The sequence below is a fragment of the Oncorhynchus clarkii genome, chromosome 3 (genome assembly GCF_045791955.1).
Source record: "Oncorhynchus clarkii lewisi isolate Uvic-CL-2024 chromosome 3, UVic_Ocla_1.0, whole genome shotgun sequence".
Classification (NCBI taxonomy): Eukaryota; Metazoa; Chordata; class Actinopteri; order Salmoniformes; family Salmonidae; genus Oncorhynchus; species Oncorhynchus clarkii.
Window position 1 is genome coordinate 8,674,347 of NC_092149.1, and position 16,792 is coordinate 8,691,138.

General features: G+C 44.4%; 1 protein-coding gene across 4 annotated transcripts in view; it reads left to right on the forward strand.

The window, feature by feature from the left end:
* The window catches only part of LOC139387417 (focal adhesion kinase 1-like), a 143,383-nt gene that overhangs the window by 73,267 nt on the left and 53,324 nt on the right, over positions 1–16,792 (forward strand). For all 4 annotated transcript variants that reach the window (XM_071133581.1, XM_071133588.1, XM_071133597.1 and 1 more), the window contains 6 exons: positions 3,557–3,697; positions 4,158–4,235; positions 4,429–4,536; positions 5,235–5,352; positions 12,434–12,476; positions 14,906–14,967. In XM_071133581.1, the coding sequence (XP_070989682.1) occupies positions 3,557–3,697; positions 4,158–4,235; positions 4,429–4,536; positions 5,235–5,352; positions 12,434–12,476; positions 14,906–14,967 (550 nt within the window). The remainder of the gene's footprint in view (positions 1–3,556; positions 3,698–4,157; positions 4,236–4,428; positions 4,537–5,234; positions 5,353–12,433; positions 12,477–14,905; positions 14,968–16,792) is intronic.

Here is a 16,792-nt window from a genome sequence, read left to right on the forward strand (position 1 = left end):
AATGCAGTTGATAGCTTGATACTGTTACTGTCTTTACACCTACGAACAAACTCACGAGGACGGACACGAAGGCTGAGCTTGGCTTTGTATTTCCCCACCGTGTGACCCAGGAGGACACGAAGGCTGAGCTTGGCTTTGTATTTCCCCACCGTGTGACCCAGGAGGACACGAAGGCTGAGCTTGGCTTTGTATTTCCCCACCGTGTGACTCAGGAGGACACGAAGGCTGAGCTTGGCTTTGTATTTCCCCACCGTGTGACTCAGGAGGACACGAAGGCTGAGCTTGGCTTTGTATTTCCCCACCGTGTGACCCAGGAGGACACGAAGGCTGAGCTTGACTTTGTATTTCCCCACCGTGTGACCCAGGAGGACACGAAGGCTGAGCTTGGCTTTGTATTTCCCCACCGTGTGACCCAGGAGGACACGCAGGCTGAGCTTGGCTTTGTATTTCCCCACCGTGTGACCCAGGAGGACACGAAGGCTGAGCTTGGCTTTGTATTTCCCCACCGTGTGACCCAGGAGGACACGAAGGCTGAGCTTGGCTTTGTATTTCCCCACCGTGTGACTCAGGAGGACACGAAGGCTGAGCTTGGCTTTGTATTTCCCCACCGTGTGACCCAGGAGGACACGAAGGCTGAGCTTGGCTTTGTATTTCCCCACCGTGTGACCCAGGAGGACACGAAGGCTGAGCTTGGCTTTGTATTTCCCCACCGTGTGACTCAGGAGGACACAAAGGCTGAGCTTGGCTTTGTATTTCCCCACCGTGTGACCCAGGAGGACACGAAGGCTGAGCTTGGCTTTGTATTTCCCCACCGTGTGACCCAGGAGGACACGAAGGCTGAGCTTGGCTTTGTATTTCCCCACCGTGTGACCCAGGAGGACACGAAGGCTGAGCTTGGCTTTGTATTTCCCCACCGTGTGACCCAGGAGGACACGAAGGCTGAGCTTGGCTTTGTATTTCCCCACCGTGTGACCCAGGAGGACACGAAGGCTGAGCTTGGCTTTGTATTTCCCCACCGTGTGACCCAGGAGGACACGAAGGCTGAGCTTGGCTTTGTATTTCTCCACCGTGTGACCCAGGAGGACACGAAGGCTGAGCTTGGCTTTGTATTTCCCCACCGTGTGACTCAGGAGGACACGAAGGCTGAGCTTGGCTTTGTATTTCCCCACCGTGTGACTCAGGAGGACACGAAGGCTGAGCTTGGCTTTGTATTTCCCCACCGTGTGACCCAGGAGGACACGAAGGCTGAGCTTGGCTTTGTATTTCCCCACCGTGTGACCCAGGAGGACACGAAGGCTGAGCTTGACTTTGTATTTCCCCACCGTGTGACCCAGGAGGACACAAAGGCTGAGCTTGGCTTTGTATTTCCCCACCGTGTGACCCAGGAGGACACGAAGGCTGAGCTTGGCTTTGTATTTCTCCACCGTGTGACGTTGACTGTACGACGTTATTGGATTGTTTCAGAAGATAGAGCTGATTTGAAGAAAACCTCAAGCACAACTTTTAGAACAACATTACAATATTATTAATATTGATTTAAGAGTTTGTAATTTGTAATGTTTTCTTTTGGTGCTCTAAGTTACTATTAAAGGTGTTTCCGGCATTGAGAAATAGGTGCTACACTCACATTGATGTGAATCGACATGTTTTCTGTTCTGTGCTATTAGTTTGTGTGTCTTGCTCTCTGCAAAACGCTGGTCATTTGGTCTTAGGAAGCTTTTGTAGGCCCGCGGATCAATTTCCCAAAACGAAAGAAGAAAAGAAATCGGGGTCTCAACTTACTGAGACTTACTACTTACTACTTACTACTGAGACTAGGCTACTTAGAGTTAGAATTGTAGAAAAAACAAGGTGCCATTTCTAAATGTGGTTGTGCATCAGCAGTTATCCTCTTGTTATGTCAGTCACTGACAGTCATTCAATTAGCCCATGTCCGCTAACCATTTTAGGTTGGTAAGTTAGTCTAGCCAGCAATCTAAACTTAGTAGTAATCATGGTCGAATTATGGGTAATGATTTAATGAGTTGGGGTGAGATGTATGCCTCCCCCAGTGCTATAATTTGGTTAGTTAGTTGTTATAGCGGGTTAGTTTAATGAGTTGGGGTGAGCTGTATGCCTCCCCCAGTGCTATAATTTGGTTAGTTAGTTGTTATAGCGGGTTAGTTTAATGAGTTGGGGTGAGCTGTATGCCTCCCCCAGTGCTATAATTTGGTTAGTTAGTTGTTATAGCGGGTTAGTTTAATGAGTTGGGGTGAGCTGTATGCCTCCCCCAGTGCTATAATTTGGTTAGTTAGTTGTTATAGCGGGTTAGTTTAATGAGTTGGTGTGAGCTGTATGCCTCCCCCAGTGCTATAATTTGGTTAGTTAGTTGTTATAGTGGGTTAGTTTAATGAGTTGGGGTGAGCTGTATGCCTCCCCCAGTGCTATAATTTGGTTGGTAGAATATATTTCTATTCTGATTTCAGATTTAAATAGCAGAGAAGTAGACTAAGTTTTTCTGTACGTTTTTGGGAAAGGCGTCAATTCTGAAAACAGATGTTTATATTAACAGTTTTGCACTTTTCATGTAGCCTAATTTGGGCCAGCTAATATTCTTTCCACCGATCACGCAACATTATGGACTAAACGTTCAAATCCTGTTGCTGCAAGATTATTTCGCTTCGGCGATACTGGTCAAATTACGATCCTACATCTGTATGTGTAAGACACAGTAACTGAGAATAACTGGTATCAGGCTTTGATTTATGAAACACCATGAATGACACCGAGACGCAACTGAAAATGGATGGTTCACTCAGTAGGCTTTGTACACTAATTGAGCAGACTGACAGAGATTAATTTGTTGTGTAGAGATGTGCACAGGAGAGCACTCATACAGGATCCCAGAACCCATCATGTGACTAATTACATTGATTTTTGTTATCCATTTAGGCAGTTCATAATTGATGCTCCTCCAAGTTAATATTTGCATAATTAGAACATCTTGTTTTTTTACCCATTTCAGATTCGTGTAAATGCTTTCAAGGATCAAATGAAGTGTCGTCATCCTAGAAAATCAGATTAGATTCAGCAATTTATATTTTCCACTTTTTGAATTTCAAAGCATAGATTTGTGATTTGTTTGTGATTTTCCTTTGGAATGCTTGTAATTAGTGGGAGTGATGGGAGGAGAAGGTGCAGAGACAGATAGAGTTTCTGCTTTCACAGGATGCAGATGATCTTATTGTCATGACTCATTATTGGGCTGCGGTGTCAGAGGCTCCTGGTGTGGATGTGTCTATGAGTCATCTGATAGGATGCTGAGGAATGACTCTTCTAAGGAATAATAATGCTTAGAGTTGACTTTGTGTTGAGAGTCAATCCAAACACGTACTGTGTGATCATTTAGTTGTGTTGATGATGTTTTGATAATCACTATTTGTAGGTGTAGCCTTATAATTGATAAGGATGTTCCATTTTTCCTACCCTCAGTCTTTATTTGTTGTTAGTAACTTTCTTCTAACCAAGACATGTAGGAGTCCTTACCCTTTGTATCTCTCTCTCTCCACTCTCCAAGGCTAAACCACTAAGGAAACTCATCCAGCAGACCTTCAAACAGTTTGCCAACCTAAACGATGAACAGAGCATTCACAAGTTCTTTGAGATCCTGTCTCCTATTTACAGATTCGACAAGGAATGTTTTAAATGTGCCCTTGGGGTAAGTAGGCTAGTGATAGAGGTTTCACCATCCCACTGTGATAACGCTTGGCTGTCCTCAGGGAAACCCTGGCTGGCAGGGTTCCAGATAGGAAGAGCTCAGCTCAGTAGTCTTCATGACGTGTTTCACAGTGACACCTGCTGGGCATATCAAACACTGTTGCTTCTTTCATCTGTCTGTCTGACTGTCTGTCTGTCTGTCCTGCCTGTCTCTCTGTCTGTCTGTCCTGCCTGTCTGTCTGTCTGTCTGTCCTGCCTCTGTCTGTCTGTCTGTCTGTCCTGCCTGTGTCTGTCTGTCCTGCCTGTCTCTCTGTCTGTCTGTCTGTCCTGCCTGTGTCTGTCTGTCTGTCCTGCCTGTCTCTCTGTCTGTCTGACTGTCTGCCTGTCTGTCTGTCTGTCTGTCTGTCTGTCTGCCTGTCTGTCTGTCTGTCTGTCTCTGTGTCCATCTTTCTGTATTCTAGTCCAGTTGGATTATCTCTGTGGAGCTTGCCATTGGACCTGAGGAGGGCATCAGCTACCTGACAGACAAAGGCTCAACTGTGAGTACTGCTGAGTTATCAAGCCTTTCCTTGATTCACCTTTTATTCACATTCTTCTGTACATTTTGTACAATTACATTTCCTACCCAATTCAGGTCTTATTCATTCGTTCAGTGACGTTCAGGCTAGCCAGGAAGATGATAACCACCATGGATGTTTCATTCTGTGCTTTCTGTTCTGTCTGTGTGTTCAGCCGACACATCTGGCCAACTTCACCCAGGTACAGACCATCCAGTACTCCAGCACGGAGGACAAGGTGCGCCAGGGGATGCTGCTGCTCAATGTGGCTGGAGCACCTGAGGTACTGTGTGTGTGTGTGTGTGTGTGTGTGTGTGTGTGTGTGTGTGTGTGTGTGTGTGTGTGTGTGTGTGTGTGTGTGTGTGTGTGTGTGTGTGTGTGTGTGTGTGTGTGTGTGTGTGTGTGTGTGTGTGTGTGTGTGTGTGTGTGTGTGTGTGTGTGTGTGTGTGTGTGTGTGTGTGTGTGAGCATGAGCATGAGCATGTATGAATTCAGTAACATGCCCTGCAGTGGCCTCAGTGAAGTTATTTCCAGCACTGTGGCTGGTTGACAGATGAGGAACTCTGAGCAGTAAACACTTGATTGACCACTAAGGGATTCTCCAAGGGAAGAAGACGCACCCCTGATACTAGCAAAACAGACTCCTCCCTGCATGGGTTCTTTGATGGACTGTGTGTGTGTGTTCGTCCTCTCACTTCTCTCCTTTGATGTGCTGTGCTTTGTCCTAACTGGAGGTCTCAGCTGGAGGAGGTAGCCCTGCTGATGAAGCCTCTTTGTTGTCTGTCTGTCTCTCTCTCTCTCTCTCACTCCCTCTTGGAGTGACACCAAACACCTCTGTCTGTCTGTCTGTGACTGTCTGACTGTGTCTGTTTGACTGTGACTGTCTGTCTGTGTATCTGTGACTGTCTGACTGTGTCTGTTTGACTGTCTGTCTGACTGTGTCTGTTTGACTGTCTGTGTGTGTATCTGTGTGTGTCTGCAGCCTCTGACGGTGACCACAGCGTCTCTGAACACAGCAGAGAACATGGCGGACCTGATAGATGGATACTGTCGCCTGGTCAACGGAGTCTCCCAGTCCTTCATCGTCCGTGTTCAAAAGGGTACGCTAACGCTGCTGCTGACACCTTTACACTGAGTGGAGGGCTTTTACACACACCCACAATAACAACAGGATCTGGATAATAACAAGGCCGACACAGAGAGAGAGGGAACGTCTGAAACACTAACACTGCTGCTGACACCTTTACACTGAGTGGAGGGCTTTTACACACACCCACAATAACAACAGGATCTGGATAATAACAAGGCCGACACAGAGAGAGAGGGAACGTCTGAAACACTAACACTGCTGCTGACACCTTTACACTGAGTGGAGGGGTTTTACACACACCCACAATAACAACAGGATCTGGATAATAACAAGGCTGACACAGAGAGAGAGGGAACGTCTGAAACACTAACACTGCTGCTGACACCTTTACACTGAGTGGAGGGGTTTTACACACACCCACAATAACAACAGGATCTGGATAATAACAAGGCCGACACAGAGAGAGAGGGAACGTCTGAAACACTAACACTGCTGCTGACACCTTTACACTGAGTGGAGGGCTTTTACACACACCCACAATAACAACAGGATCTGGATAATAACAAGGCCGACACAGAGAGAGAGGGAACGTCTGAAACACTAACACTGCTGCTGACACCTTTACACTGAGTGGAGGGCTTTTACACACACCCACAATAACAACAGGATCTGGATAATAACAAGGCCGACACAGAGAGAGAGGGAACGTCTGAAACACTAACACTGCTGCTGACACCTTTACACTGAGTGGAGGGGTTTTACACACACCCACAATAACAACAGGATCTGGATAATAACAAGGCCGACACAGAGAGAGAGGGAACGTCTGAAACACTAACACTGCTGCTGACACCTTTACACTGAGTGGAGGGCTTTTACACACACCCACAATAACAACAGGATCTGGATAATAACAAGGCCGACACAGAGAGAGAGGGAACGTCTGAAACACTAACACTGCTGCTGACACCTTTACACTGAGTGGAGGGCTTTTACACACACCCACAATAACAACAGGATCTGGATAATAACAAGGCCGACACAGAGAGAGAGGGAACGTCTGAAACACTAACACTGCTGCTGACACCTTTACACTGAGTGGAGGGGTTTTACACACACCCACAATAACAACAGGATCTGGATAATAACAAGGCCGACACAGAGAGAGAGGGAACGTCTGAAACACTAACACTGCTGCTGACACCTTTACACTGAGTGGAGGGGTTTTACACACACCCACAATAACAACAGGATCTGGATAATAACAAGGCCGACACAGAGAGAGAGGGAACGTCTGAAACACTAACACTGCTGCTGACACCTTTACACTGAGTGGAGGGGTTTTACACACACCCACAATAACAACAGGATCTGGATAATAACAAGGCTGACACAGAGAGAGAGGGAACGTCTGAAACACTAACACTGCTGCTGACACCTTTACACTGAGTGGAGGGCTTTTACACACACCCACAATAACAACAGGATCTGGATAATAACAAGACCAACACAGAGAGAGAGGGAACGTCTGAAACACTAACACTGCTGCTGACACCTTTACACTGAGTGGAGGGCTTTTACACACACCCACAATAACAACAGGATCTGGATAATAACAAGGCCGACACAGAGAGAGAGGGAACGTCTGAAACACTAACACTGCTGCTGACACCTTTACACTGAGTGGAGGGGTTTTACACACACCCACAATAACAACAGGATCTGGATAATAACAAGGCCGACACAGAGAGAGAGGGAACGTCTGAAACACTAACACTGCTGCTGACACCTTTACACTGAGTGGAGGGCTTTTACACACACCCACAATAACAACAGGATCTGGATAATAACAAGGCCGACACAGAGAGAGAGGGAACGTCTGAAACACTAACACTGCTGCTGACACCTTTACACTGAGTGGAGGGCTTTTACACACACCCACAATAACAACAGGATCTGGATAATAACAAGACCAACACAGAGAGAGAGGGAACGTCTGAAACACTAACACTGCTGCTGACACCTTTACACTGAGTGGAGGGCTTTTACACACACCCACAATAACAACAGGATCTGGATAATAACAAGGCCGACACAGAGAGAGAGGGAACGTCTGAAACACTAACACTGCTGCTGACACCTTTACACTGAGTGGAGGGCTTTTACACACACCCACAATAACAACAGGATCTGGATAATAACAAGGCCGACACAGAGAGAGAGGGAACGTCTGAAACACTAACACTGCTGCTGACACCTTTACACTGAGTGGAGGGCTTTTACACACACCCACAATAACAACAGGATCTGGATAATAACAAGGCCGACACAGAGAGAGAGGGAACGTCTGAAACACTAACACTGCTGCTGACACCTTTACACTGAGTGGAGGGGTTTTACACACACCCACAATAACAACAGGATCTGGATAATAACAAGGCCGACACAGAGAGAGAGGGAACGTCTGAAACACTAACACTGCTGCTGACACCTTTACACTGAGTGGAGGGGTTTTACACACACCCACAATAACAACAGGATCTGGATAATAACAAGGCCGACACAGAGAGAGAGGGAACGTCTGAAACACTAACACTGCTGCTGACACCTTTACACTGAGTGGAGGGCTTTTACACACACCCACAATAACAACAGGATCTGGATAATAACAAGGCCGACACAGAGAGAGAGGGAACGTCTGAAACACTAACACTGCTGCTGACACCTTTACACTGAGTGGAGGGGTTTTACACACACCCACAATAACAACAGGATCTGGATAATAACAAGACCAACACAGAGAGAGAGGGAACGTCTGAAACACTAACACTGCTGCTGACACCTTTACACTGAGTGGAGGGCTTTTACACACACCCACAATAACAACAGGATCTGGATAATAACAAGGCCGACACAGAGAGAGAGGGAACGTCTGAAACACTAACACTGCTGCTGACACCTTTACACTGAGTGGAGGGGTTTTACACACACCCACAATAACAACAGGATCTGGATAATAACAAGGCCGACACAGAGAGAGAGGGAACGTCTGAAACACTAACACTGCTGCTGACACCTTTACACTGAGTGGAGGGCTTTTACACACACCCACAATAACAACAGGATCTGGATAATAACAAGGCCGACACAGAGAGAGAGGGAACGTCTGAAACACTAACACTGCTGCTGACACCTTTACACTGAGTGGAGGGGTTTTACACACACCCACAATAACAACAGGATCTGGATAATAACAAGGCCGACACAGAGAGAGAGGGAACGTCTGAAACACTAACACTGCTGCTGACACCTTTACACTGAGTGGAGGGCTTTTACACACACCCACAATAACAACAGGATCTGGATAATAACAAGGCCGACACAGAGAGAGAGGGAACGTCTGAAACACTAACACTGCTGCTGACACCTTTACACTGAGTGGAGGGGTTTTACACACACCCACAATAACAACAGGATCTGGATAATAACAAGGCCGACACAGAGAGAGAGGGAACGTCTGAAACACTAACACTGCTGCTGACACCTTTACACTGAGTGGAGGGGTTTTACACACACCCACAATAACAACAGGATCTGGATAATAACAAGGCTGACACAGAGAGAGAGGGAACGTCTGAAACACTAACACTGCTGCTGACACCTTTACACTGAGTGGAGGGCTTTTACACACACCCACAATAACAACAGGATCTGGATAATAACAAGGCCGACACAGAGAGAGAGGGAACGTCTGAAACACTAACACTGCTGCTGACACCTTTACACTGAGTGGAGGGCTTTTACACACACCCACAATAACAACAGGATCTGGATAATAACAAGACCGACACAGAGAGAGAGGGAACGTCTGAAACACTAACACTGCTGCTGACACCTTTACACTGAGTGGAGGGGTTTTACACACACCCACAATAACAACAGGATCTGGATAATAACAAGGCCGACACAGAGAGAGAGGGAACGTCTGAAACACTAACACTGCTGCTGACACCTTTACACTGAGTGGAGGGCTTTTACACACACCCACAATAACAACAGGATCTGGATAATAACAAGGCCGACACAGAGAGAGAGAGGGAACGTCTGAAACACTAACACTGCTGCTGACACCTTTACACTGAGTGGAGGGCTTTTACACACACCCACAATAACAACAGGATCTGGATAATAACAAGGCCGACACAGAGAGAGAGGGAACGTCTGAAACACTAACACTGCTGCTGACACCTTTACACTGAGTGGAGGGCTTTTACACACACCCACAATAACAACAGGATCTGGATAATAACAAGACCGACACAGAGAGAGAGGGAACGTCTGAAACACTAACACTGCTGCTGACACCTTTACACTGAGTGGAGGGGTTTTACACACACCCACAATAACAACAGGATCTGGATAATAACAAGGCCGACACAGAGAGAGAGGGAACGTCTGAAACACTAACACTGCTGCTGACACCTTTACACTGAGTGGAGGGCTTTTACACACACCCACAATAACAACAGGATCTGGATAATAACAAGGCCGACACAGAGAGAGAGAGGGAACGTCTGAAACACTAACACTGCTGCTGACACCTTTACACTGAGTGGAGGGCTTTTACACACACCCACAATAACAACAGGATCTGGATAATAACAAGACCGACACAGAGAGAGAGGGAACGTCTGAAACACTAACACTGCTGCTGACACCTTTACACTGAGTGGAGGGGTTTTACACACACCCACAATAACAACAGGATCTGGATAATAACAAGGCCGACACAGAGAGAGAGGGAACGTCTGAAACACTAACACTGCTGCTGACACCTTTACACTGAGTGGAGGGCTTTTACACACACCCACAATAACAACAGGATCTGGATAATAACAAGGCCGACACAGAGAGAGAGGGAACGTCTGAAACACTAACACTGCTGCTGACACCTTTACACTGAGTGGAGGGCTTTTACACACACCCACAATAACAACAGGATCTGGATAATAACAAGGCCGACACAGAGAGAGAGGGAACGTCTGAAACACTAACACTGCTGCTGACACCTTTACACTGAGTGGAGGGGTTTTACACACACCCACAATAACAACAGGATCTGGATAATAACAAGGCCGACACAGAGAGAGAGGGAACGTCTGAAACACTAACACTGCTGCTGACACCTTTACACTGAGTGGAGGGCTTTTACACACACCCACAATAACAACAGGATCTGGATAATAACAAGGCCGACACAGAGAGAGAGGGAACGTCTGAAACACTAACACTGCTGCTGACACCTTTACACTGAGTGGAGGGGTTTTACACACACCCACAATAACAACAGGATCTGGATAATAACAAGACCGACACAGAGAGAGAGGGAACGTCTGAAACACTAACACTGCTGCTGACACCTTTACACTGAGTGGAGGGGTTTTACACACACCCACAATAACAACAGGATCTAGATAATAACAAGGCCGACACAGAGAAAGAGGGAACGTCTGAAAAACAGTGAGCAGACATTCCCCTTTTCCTCTATGTAGTGGACGTTCAGACTGACATGCTGCTGTGTTGTGTACTGTGGACAATGGACATGACTGTGTTAGAGCAGTGGTGGAAAGAGCTCCAGACTCCACTGCTCTGAGCCTGGATTGTAGGGTCACAGATTGATAGATGTAATAGGATTTATTTAACCTTTAGTTATACAGGTGTGTCCATGAAGAACACATTGTTATTTACAATGACGACCTGTCAAACACATCAATACACATCAATTACACGATACACATCTATATACACATCAATTACACAATGCACATCTATATACACATCAATTACACGATACACATCTATATACACATCAATTACACAATACACATCTATATACACATCAATTACACGATACACATCTATATACACATCAATTACACAATGCACATCTATATACACATCAATTACACGATACACATCTATATACACATCAATTACACGATACACATCTATATACACATCAATTACACAATGCACATCTATATACACATCAATTACACGATACACATCTATATACACATCAATTACACGATACACATCTATATACACATCAATTACACAATGCACATCTATATACACATCAATTACACGATACACATCTATATACACATCAATTACACGATACACATCTATATACACATCAATTACACAATGCACATCTATATACACATCAATTACACGATACACATCTATATACACATCAATTACACAATACACATCTATATACACATCAATTACACAATGCACATCTATATACACATCAATTATACGATACACATCTATATACACATCAATTACACGATACACATCTATATACACATCAATTACACAATGCACATCTATATACACATCAATTACACGATACACATCTATATACACATCAATTACACAATGCACATCTATATACACATCAATTACACGATACACATCTATATACACATCAATTACACAATGCACATCTATATACACATCAATTATACGATACACATCTATATACACATCAATTACACGATACACATCTATATACACATCAATTACACGATACACATCTATATACACATCAATTACACAATGCACATCTATATACACATCAATTACACAATGCACATCTATATACACATCAATTACAAGATACACATCTTAATTCACATCAATTACACGATACACGTCTACATTCATATCAATTACACGATACACGAAAAGCAAACCCAAAACCCAAAAGGTAAGACATAATCATATGAAGCATACACATTGGTCAGTAAGTGAGCCCACATTCATATGTTTTGTAACAGATTTTCATTTCAGATTATAGGTGTGGTGATAATGTTGTAATTGGCATAATGTTTTTCCAGTAAGACTCTTCTCTGCTTTAGGCTCATAAATGAAAGAATATTACATATTTGATGTCTCATATTATGAAATGATATTAATAATGATGCATGTGTGACTGTGGGCATTAGAATGGATCCTGTTGATGGACTGTAACTGTACTGCTAACCCTACATATAACTCCCTCTAACAATCACCAACAGAGGGAGAGAGAGCGCTACCTTCCATCCCAAAGTCCACCCCGAAGTAAGTACATGTCTCTCTCTCTCCTCTATATCTCTCTCTCCTATCTCTTCTCTCTCTATCCTCTATCTCTCTCTCCTCTATATCTCTCTCTCCTATCTCTTCTCTCTTTCTCCTATATCTTCTATCTCTTCTCTCTCCTATCTCTTCTCTCTCTATCCTCTATCTCTCTCTCCTCTATATCTCTCTCCTATCTCTTCTATCTCTTCTCTCTCTATCCTCTATATCTCTCTCTCCTATCTCTTCTCTCTTTCTCCTATCGCTTCTATTTCTTCTCTCTCCATCCTCTATCTCTCTCTCCTCTATTTCTCTCTCTCCTCTATATCTCTCTCTTTCTCCTATCTCTTCTATCTCTTCTCTCTCTCTCCTATCTCTTCTCACTCTTTCCTATCTCTCCCCTCTCTCCTCTCTCTATATATCTCGGCTCTCAATTCAATTCAAGGGGCTTTATTGGCATGGGAAACATTGCCAAAGCAAGTGAGGTAGATAATATACAAAAGTGAAATAAAAAATGAACAGTAAACATTACACATACAGAAGTTTCAAAATAATAAAGACATTACAATTGTCATATTATGTACATATACAGTGTTGTAACAATGTACAAATGGTTAAAGTACACAGGGGAAAATAAATAAGCATAAATATGGGTTGTATTTACAATGGTGTTTGTTCTTCACTGGTTGACCTTTTCTTGTGGCAACAGGTCACAAATCTTACTGCTGTGATGGCACACTGTGGGATTTCACCCAGTAGATATGGGAGTTTATCAAAATTGGATTTGTTTTTGAATTAGTTGTGGATCTGAGGGAATTATGTCTCTCTAAAATGGTCATACATTGGGCAGGAGGTTAGGAAGTGCAGCTCAGTTTCCACCTCATTTTGTGGGCAGTGAGCACATAGCCTATCTTCTCTTGAGAGCCATGTCTGCCTACGGCGGCCTTTCTCAATAGCAAGGTTATGCTCACTGAGTCTGTACATAGTCAAAGCTTTCCTTAAGTTTGGGTCAGTCACAGTGGTCAGGTATTCTGCCACTATGTACTCTCTGTTTAGGGCCAAATAGCATTCTAGTTTGCTCTGTTTTTTTGTTAATTCTTTCCAATGTGTCAAGTAATTATCTTTTTGTTTTCTCATGATTTGGTTGGGTCTAATTGTGCTGCTGTCCTGGGGCTCTGTGGGGTGTGTTTGTGTTTGTGAACAGAGCCCCAGGACCAGCTTGCTTAGGGGACTCTTCTCCAGGTTCATATCTCTGTAGGTGATGGCTTTGTTATGGAAGGTTTGGGAATCGCTTCCTTTTAGGTGGTTGTAGAATTTAAAGGCTCTTTTCTGGATTTTGATAATTAGCGGGTATCGGCCTAATTCTGCTCTGCATGCATTATTTGGTGTTCTACGTTGTACACAGAGGATATTTTTTGCAGAATTCTGCATGCAGAGTCTAAATTTGGTGTTTGTCCCATTTTGTGAAGTCTTGGTTGGTGAGCGGACCCCAGACCTCACAACCATAAAGGGCAATGGGTTCTATAACTGATTCAAGTGTTTTTAGCCAGATCCTAATTGGTATGTTGAATGTAATGTTTTTTTATGTCCCTCTATCTCTCCTCTCTATCTCTCCTCTCTATATATCTCCTCTCTATCTCTCCCCTCTCTATCTATCTCTGCTCTATCTATCTATCTCTGCTCTCTCTATCTATCTCTCCTCTCTATATCACTTTTCTCTATTTCTCCTCTCTCTATCTATCTCTCCTCTCTATCTCTCCTCTCTATATCTCTCCTCTCTATCTCTCCCCTGTCTATCTATCTCTGCTCTCTCTATCTATCTCTCCTCTCTCTCTCCTCTCTCTATCTCACCTCTCTCTATCTCTCCTCTCTCTATCTCTCCTCTCTCTATCTCTCCTCTCTATCTCTCCTCTCTCTATATCTCCTCTCTATCTCTCCTCTCCTCTCTATCTCTCCTCTCTCTATCTCTCCTCTATATCTCTCCTCTCTATATCTCCTCTCTATCTCTCCTCTCTTCTCTATCTCTCCTCTCTCATCTGGAAAGTTTCTTCCAGGCAGCATATCATGTTTCAGTCAGGTGCTCTGAAAACCAACACAAGCCTTGCTCCCCTCCTACTGCTTCTTTTTGGCAGAATCATGAGGAATTTCTCTGACCCTGTTTTGAGTCCCCGCCCCTCTGACCCCCCAACCCTTTAACCATATCCTATTGGAAGTGCTGATGGGCCTACTTATCAGGATCCCCCTGCAGCACCCCTGCCAAACATGCCCTGCCAGTGAATGGAATGGTCCTGGAACTGTCTGTAACAGAGCCCAGTCATAGTGCCACAGTGTGGACAGGCCAGTCTGTCTTTCTGTTCTGTTGTCTGGTGACTGGAGAAACCATCCTTTCACAGGGAAATGTACAGCACTCATCTGTTCAAACCTGTATTCCACAGAGTCTCCAACCATGAGAAGCGTCTGGATGGGGGGGTCCGGACAAGGGTTGCATGTGTCTCAGGTAGGACCTTCTCACTCTCTCTTTTCACGTCTCCTGGGTTTGGGGTCGGAAGAGGTTTGGGGTCGGAAGAGGTTTGGGGTCAGATGAGGTTTGGGGTCAGATGAGGTTTGGGGTCAGATGATGTTTGGGGTCAGAAGAGGTTTGGGGTCAGAAGAGGTTTGGGGTCAGATGAGGTTTGGGGTCAGAAGAGGTTTGGGGTCGGAAGAGGTTTGGGGTCAGAAGAGGTTTGGGGTCAGATGAGGTTAGGTATTGTACTGGGACTGTGAAGCTGTTGATACGTTGTCTTGTTGGTCTTTGCCATGGTAACAAACAGTTTTCCACACAGAAGCCTTTACTGAAATGAGTATCTGCCATGTTAACTATCCCATAATTGACTGGTTTATTAGTGCATGCAGTGGTGACAGACAGGATGCAGAGATGTCAGTAGAATACATCAGTCAGCTAGATGTCTGACATGTGCTTTGATATGAGCACCGGAGCGCTCCGGTGGAGCTGAACACATAGTATGAGTAGAATAGTGAAAGTACATATGGCTCCCTCTTCCTACACAATGTTCACCACATCCTAGTGGGCTGTTGACGCACCATACAAGCTACATTACATTTTATAGTCTTCTGGTCCTATCTGGCAATGCCTAGGTTGAGTCCCAAATGGGACCCTATCCCCTTTATAGGGCACTATTTTTTACCAGGTTCTATAGGGATCTGGTGATGTGGTTTGTTGGTTATCTAGCTGATATATTGGTGTAGTCTGGCCTAGATTTAGGTTCACATTTTTGGGGGGGTTTAATTTATTGGTACCTGTAAAACATCACTATGAATCAACCATCAGTCTGTTATCAGACGGCTCTATAAAACATCACTATGAATCAACCATCAATCAGACGGCTCTATAAAACATCACTATGAATCAACCATCAGTCTGTTATCAGACGGCTCTGTAGAACATCACTATGAATCAACCATCAGTCTGTTATCAGACGGCTCTATAAAACATCACTATGAATCAACCATCAGTCTGTTATCAGACGGCTCTGTAGAACATCACTATGAATCAACCATCAGTCTGTTATCAGACGGCTCTATAAAACATCACTATGAATCAACCATCAGTCTGTTATCAGACGGCTCTATAAAACATCACTATGAATCAACCATCAGTCTGTTATCAGACGACTCTGTAGAACATCACTATGAATCAACCATCAGTCTGTTATCAGACGGCTCTGTAGAACATCACTATGAGTCAACCATCAGTCTGTTATCAGACGACTCTGTAGAACATCACTATGAATCAACCATCAGTCTGTTATCAGACGGCTCTATAAAACATCACTATGAATCAACCATCAGTCTGTTATCAGACGGCTCTGTAAAACATCACTATGAATCAACCATCAGTCTGTTATCAGACGGCTCTGTAGAACATCACTATGAATCAACCATCAATCAGACGGCTCTATAAAACATCACTATGAATCAACCATCAGTCTGTTATCAGACGACTCTGTAGAACATCACTATGAATCAACCATCAGTCTGTTATCAGACGGCTCTATAAAACATCACTATGAATCAACCATCAGTCTGTTATCAGACGGCTCTATAAAACATCACTATGAATCAACCATCAGTCTGTTATCAGACGACTCTGTAGAACATCACTATGAATCAACCATCAGTCTGTTATCAGACGGCTCTGTAGAACATCACTATGAGTCAACCATCAGTCTGTTATCAGACGACTCTGTAGAACATCACTATGAATCAACCATCAGTCTGTTATCAGACGGCTCTATAAAACATCACTATGAATCAACCATCAG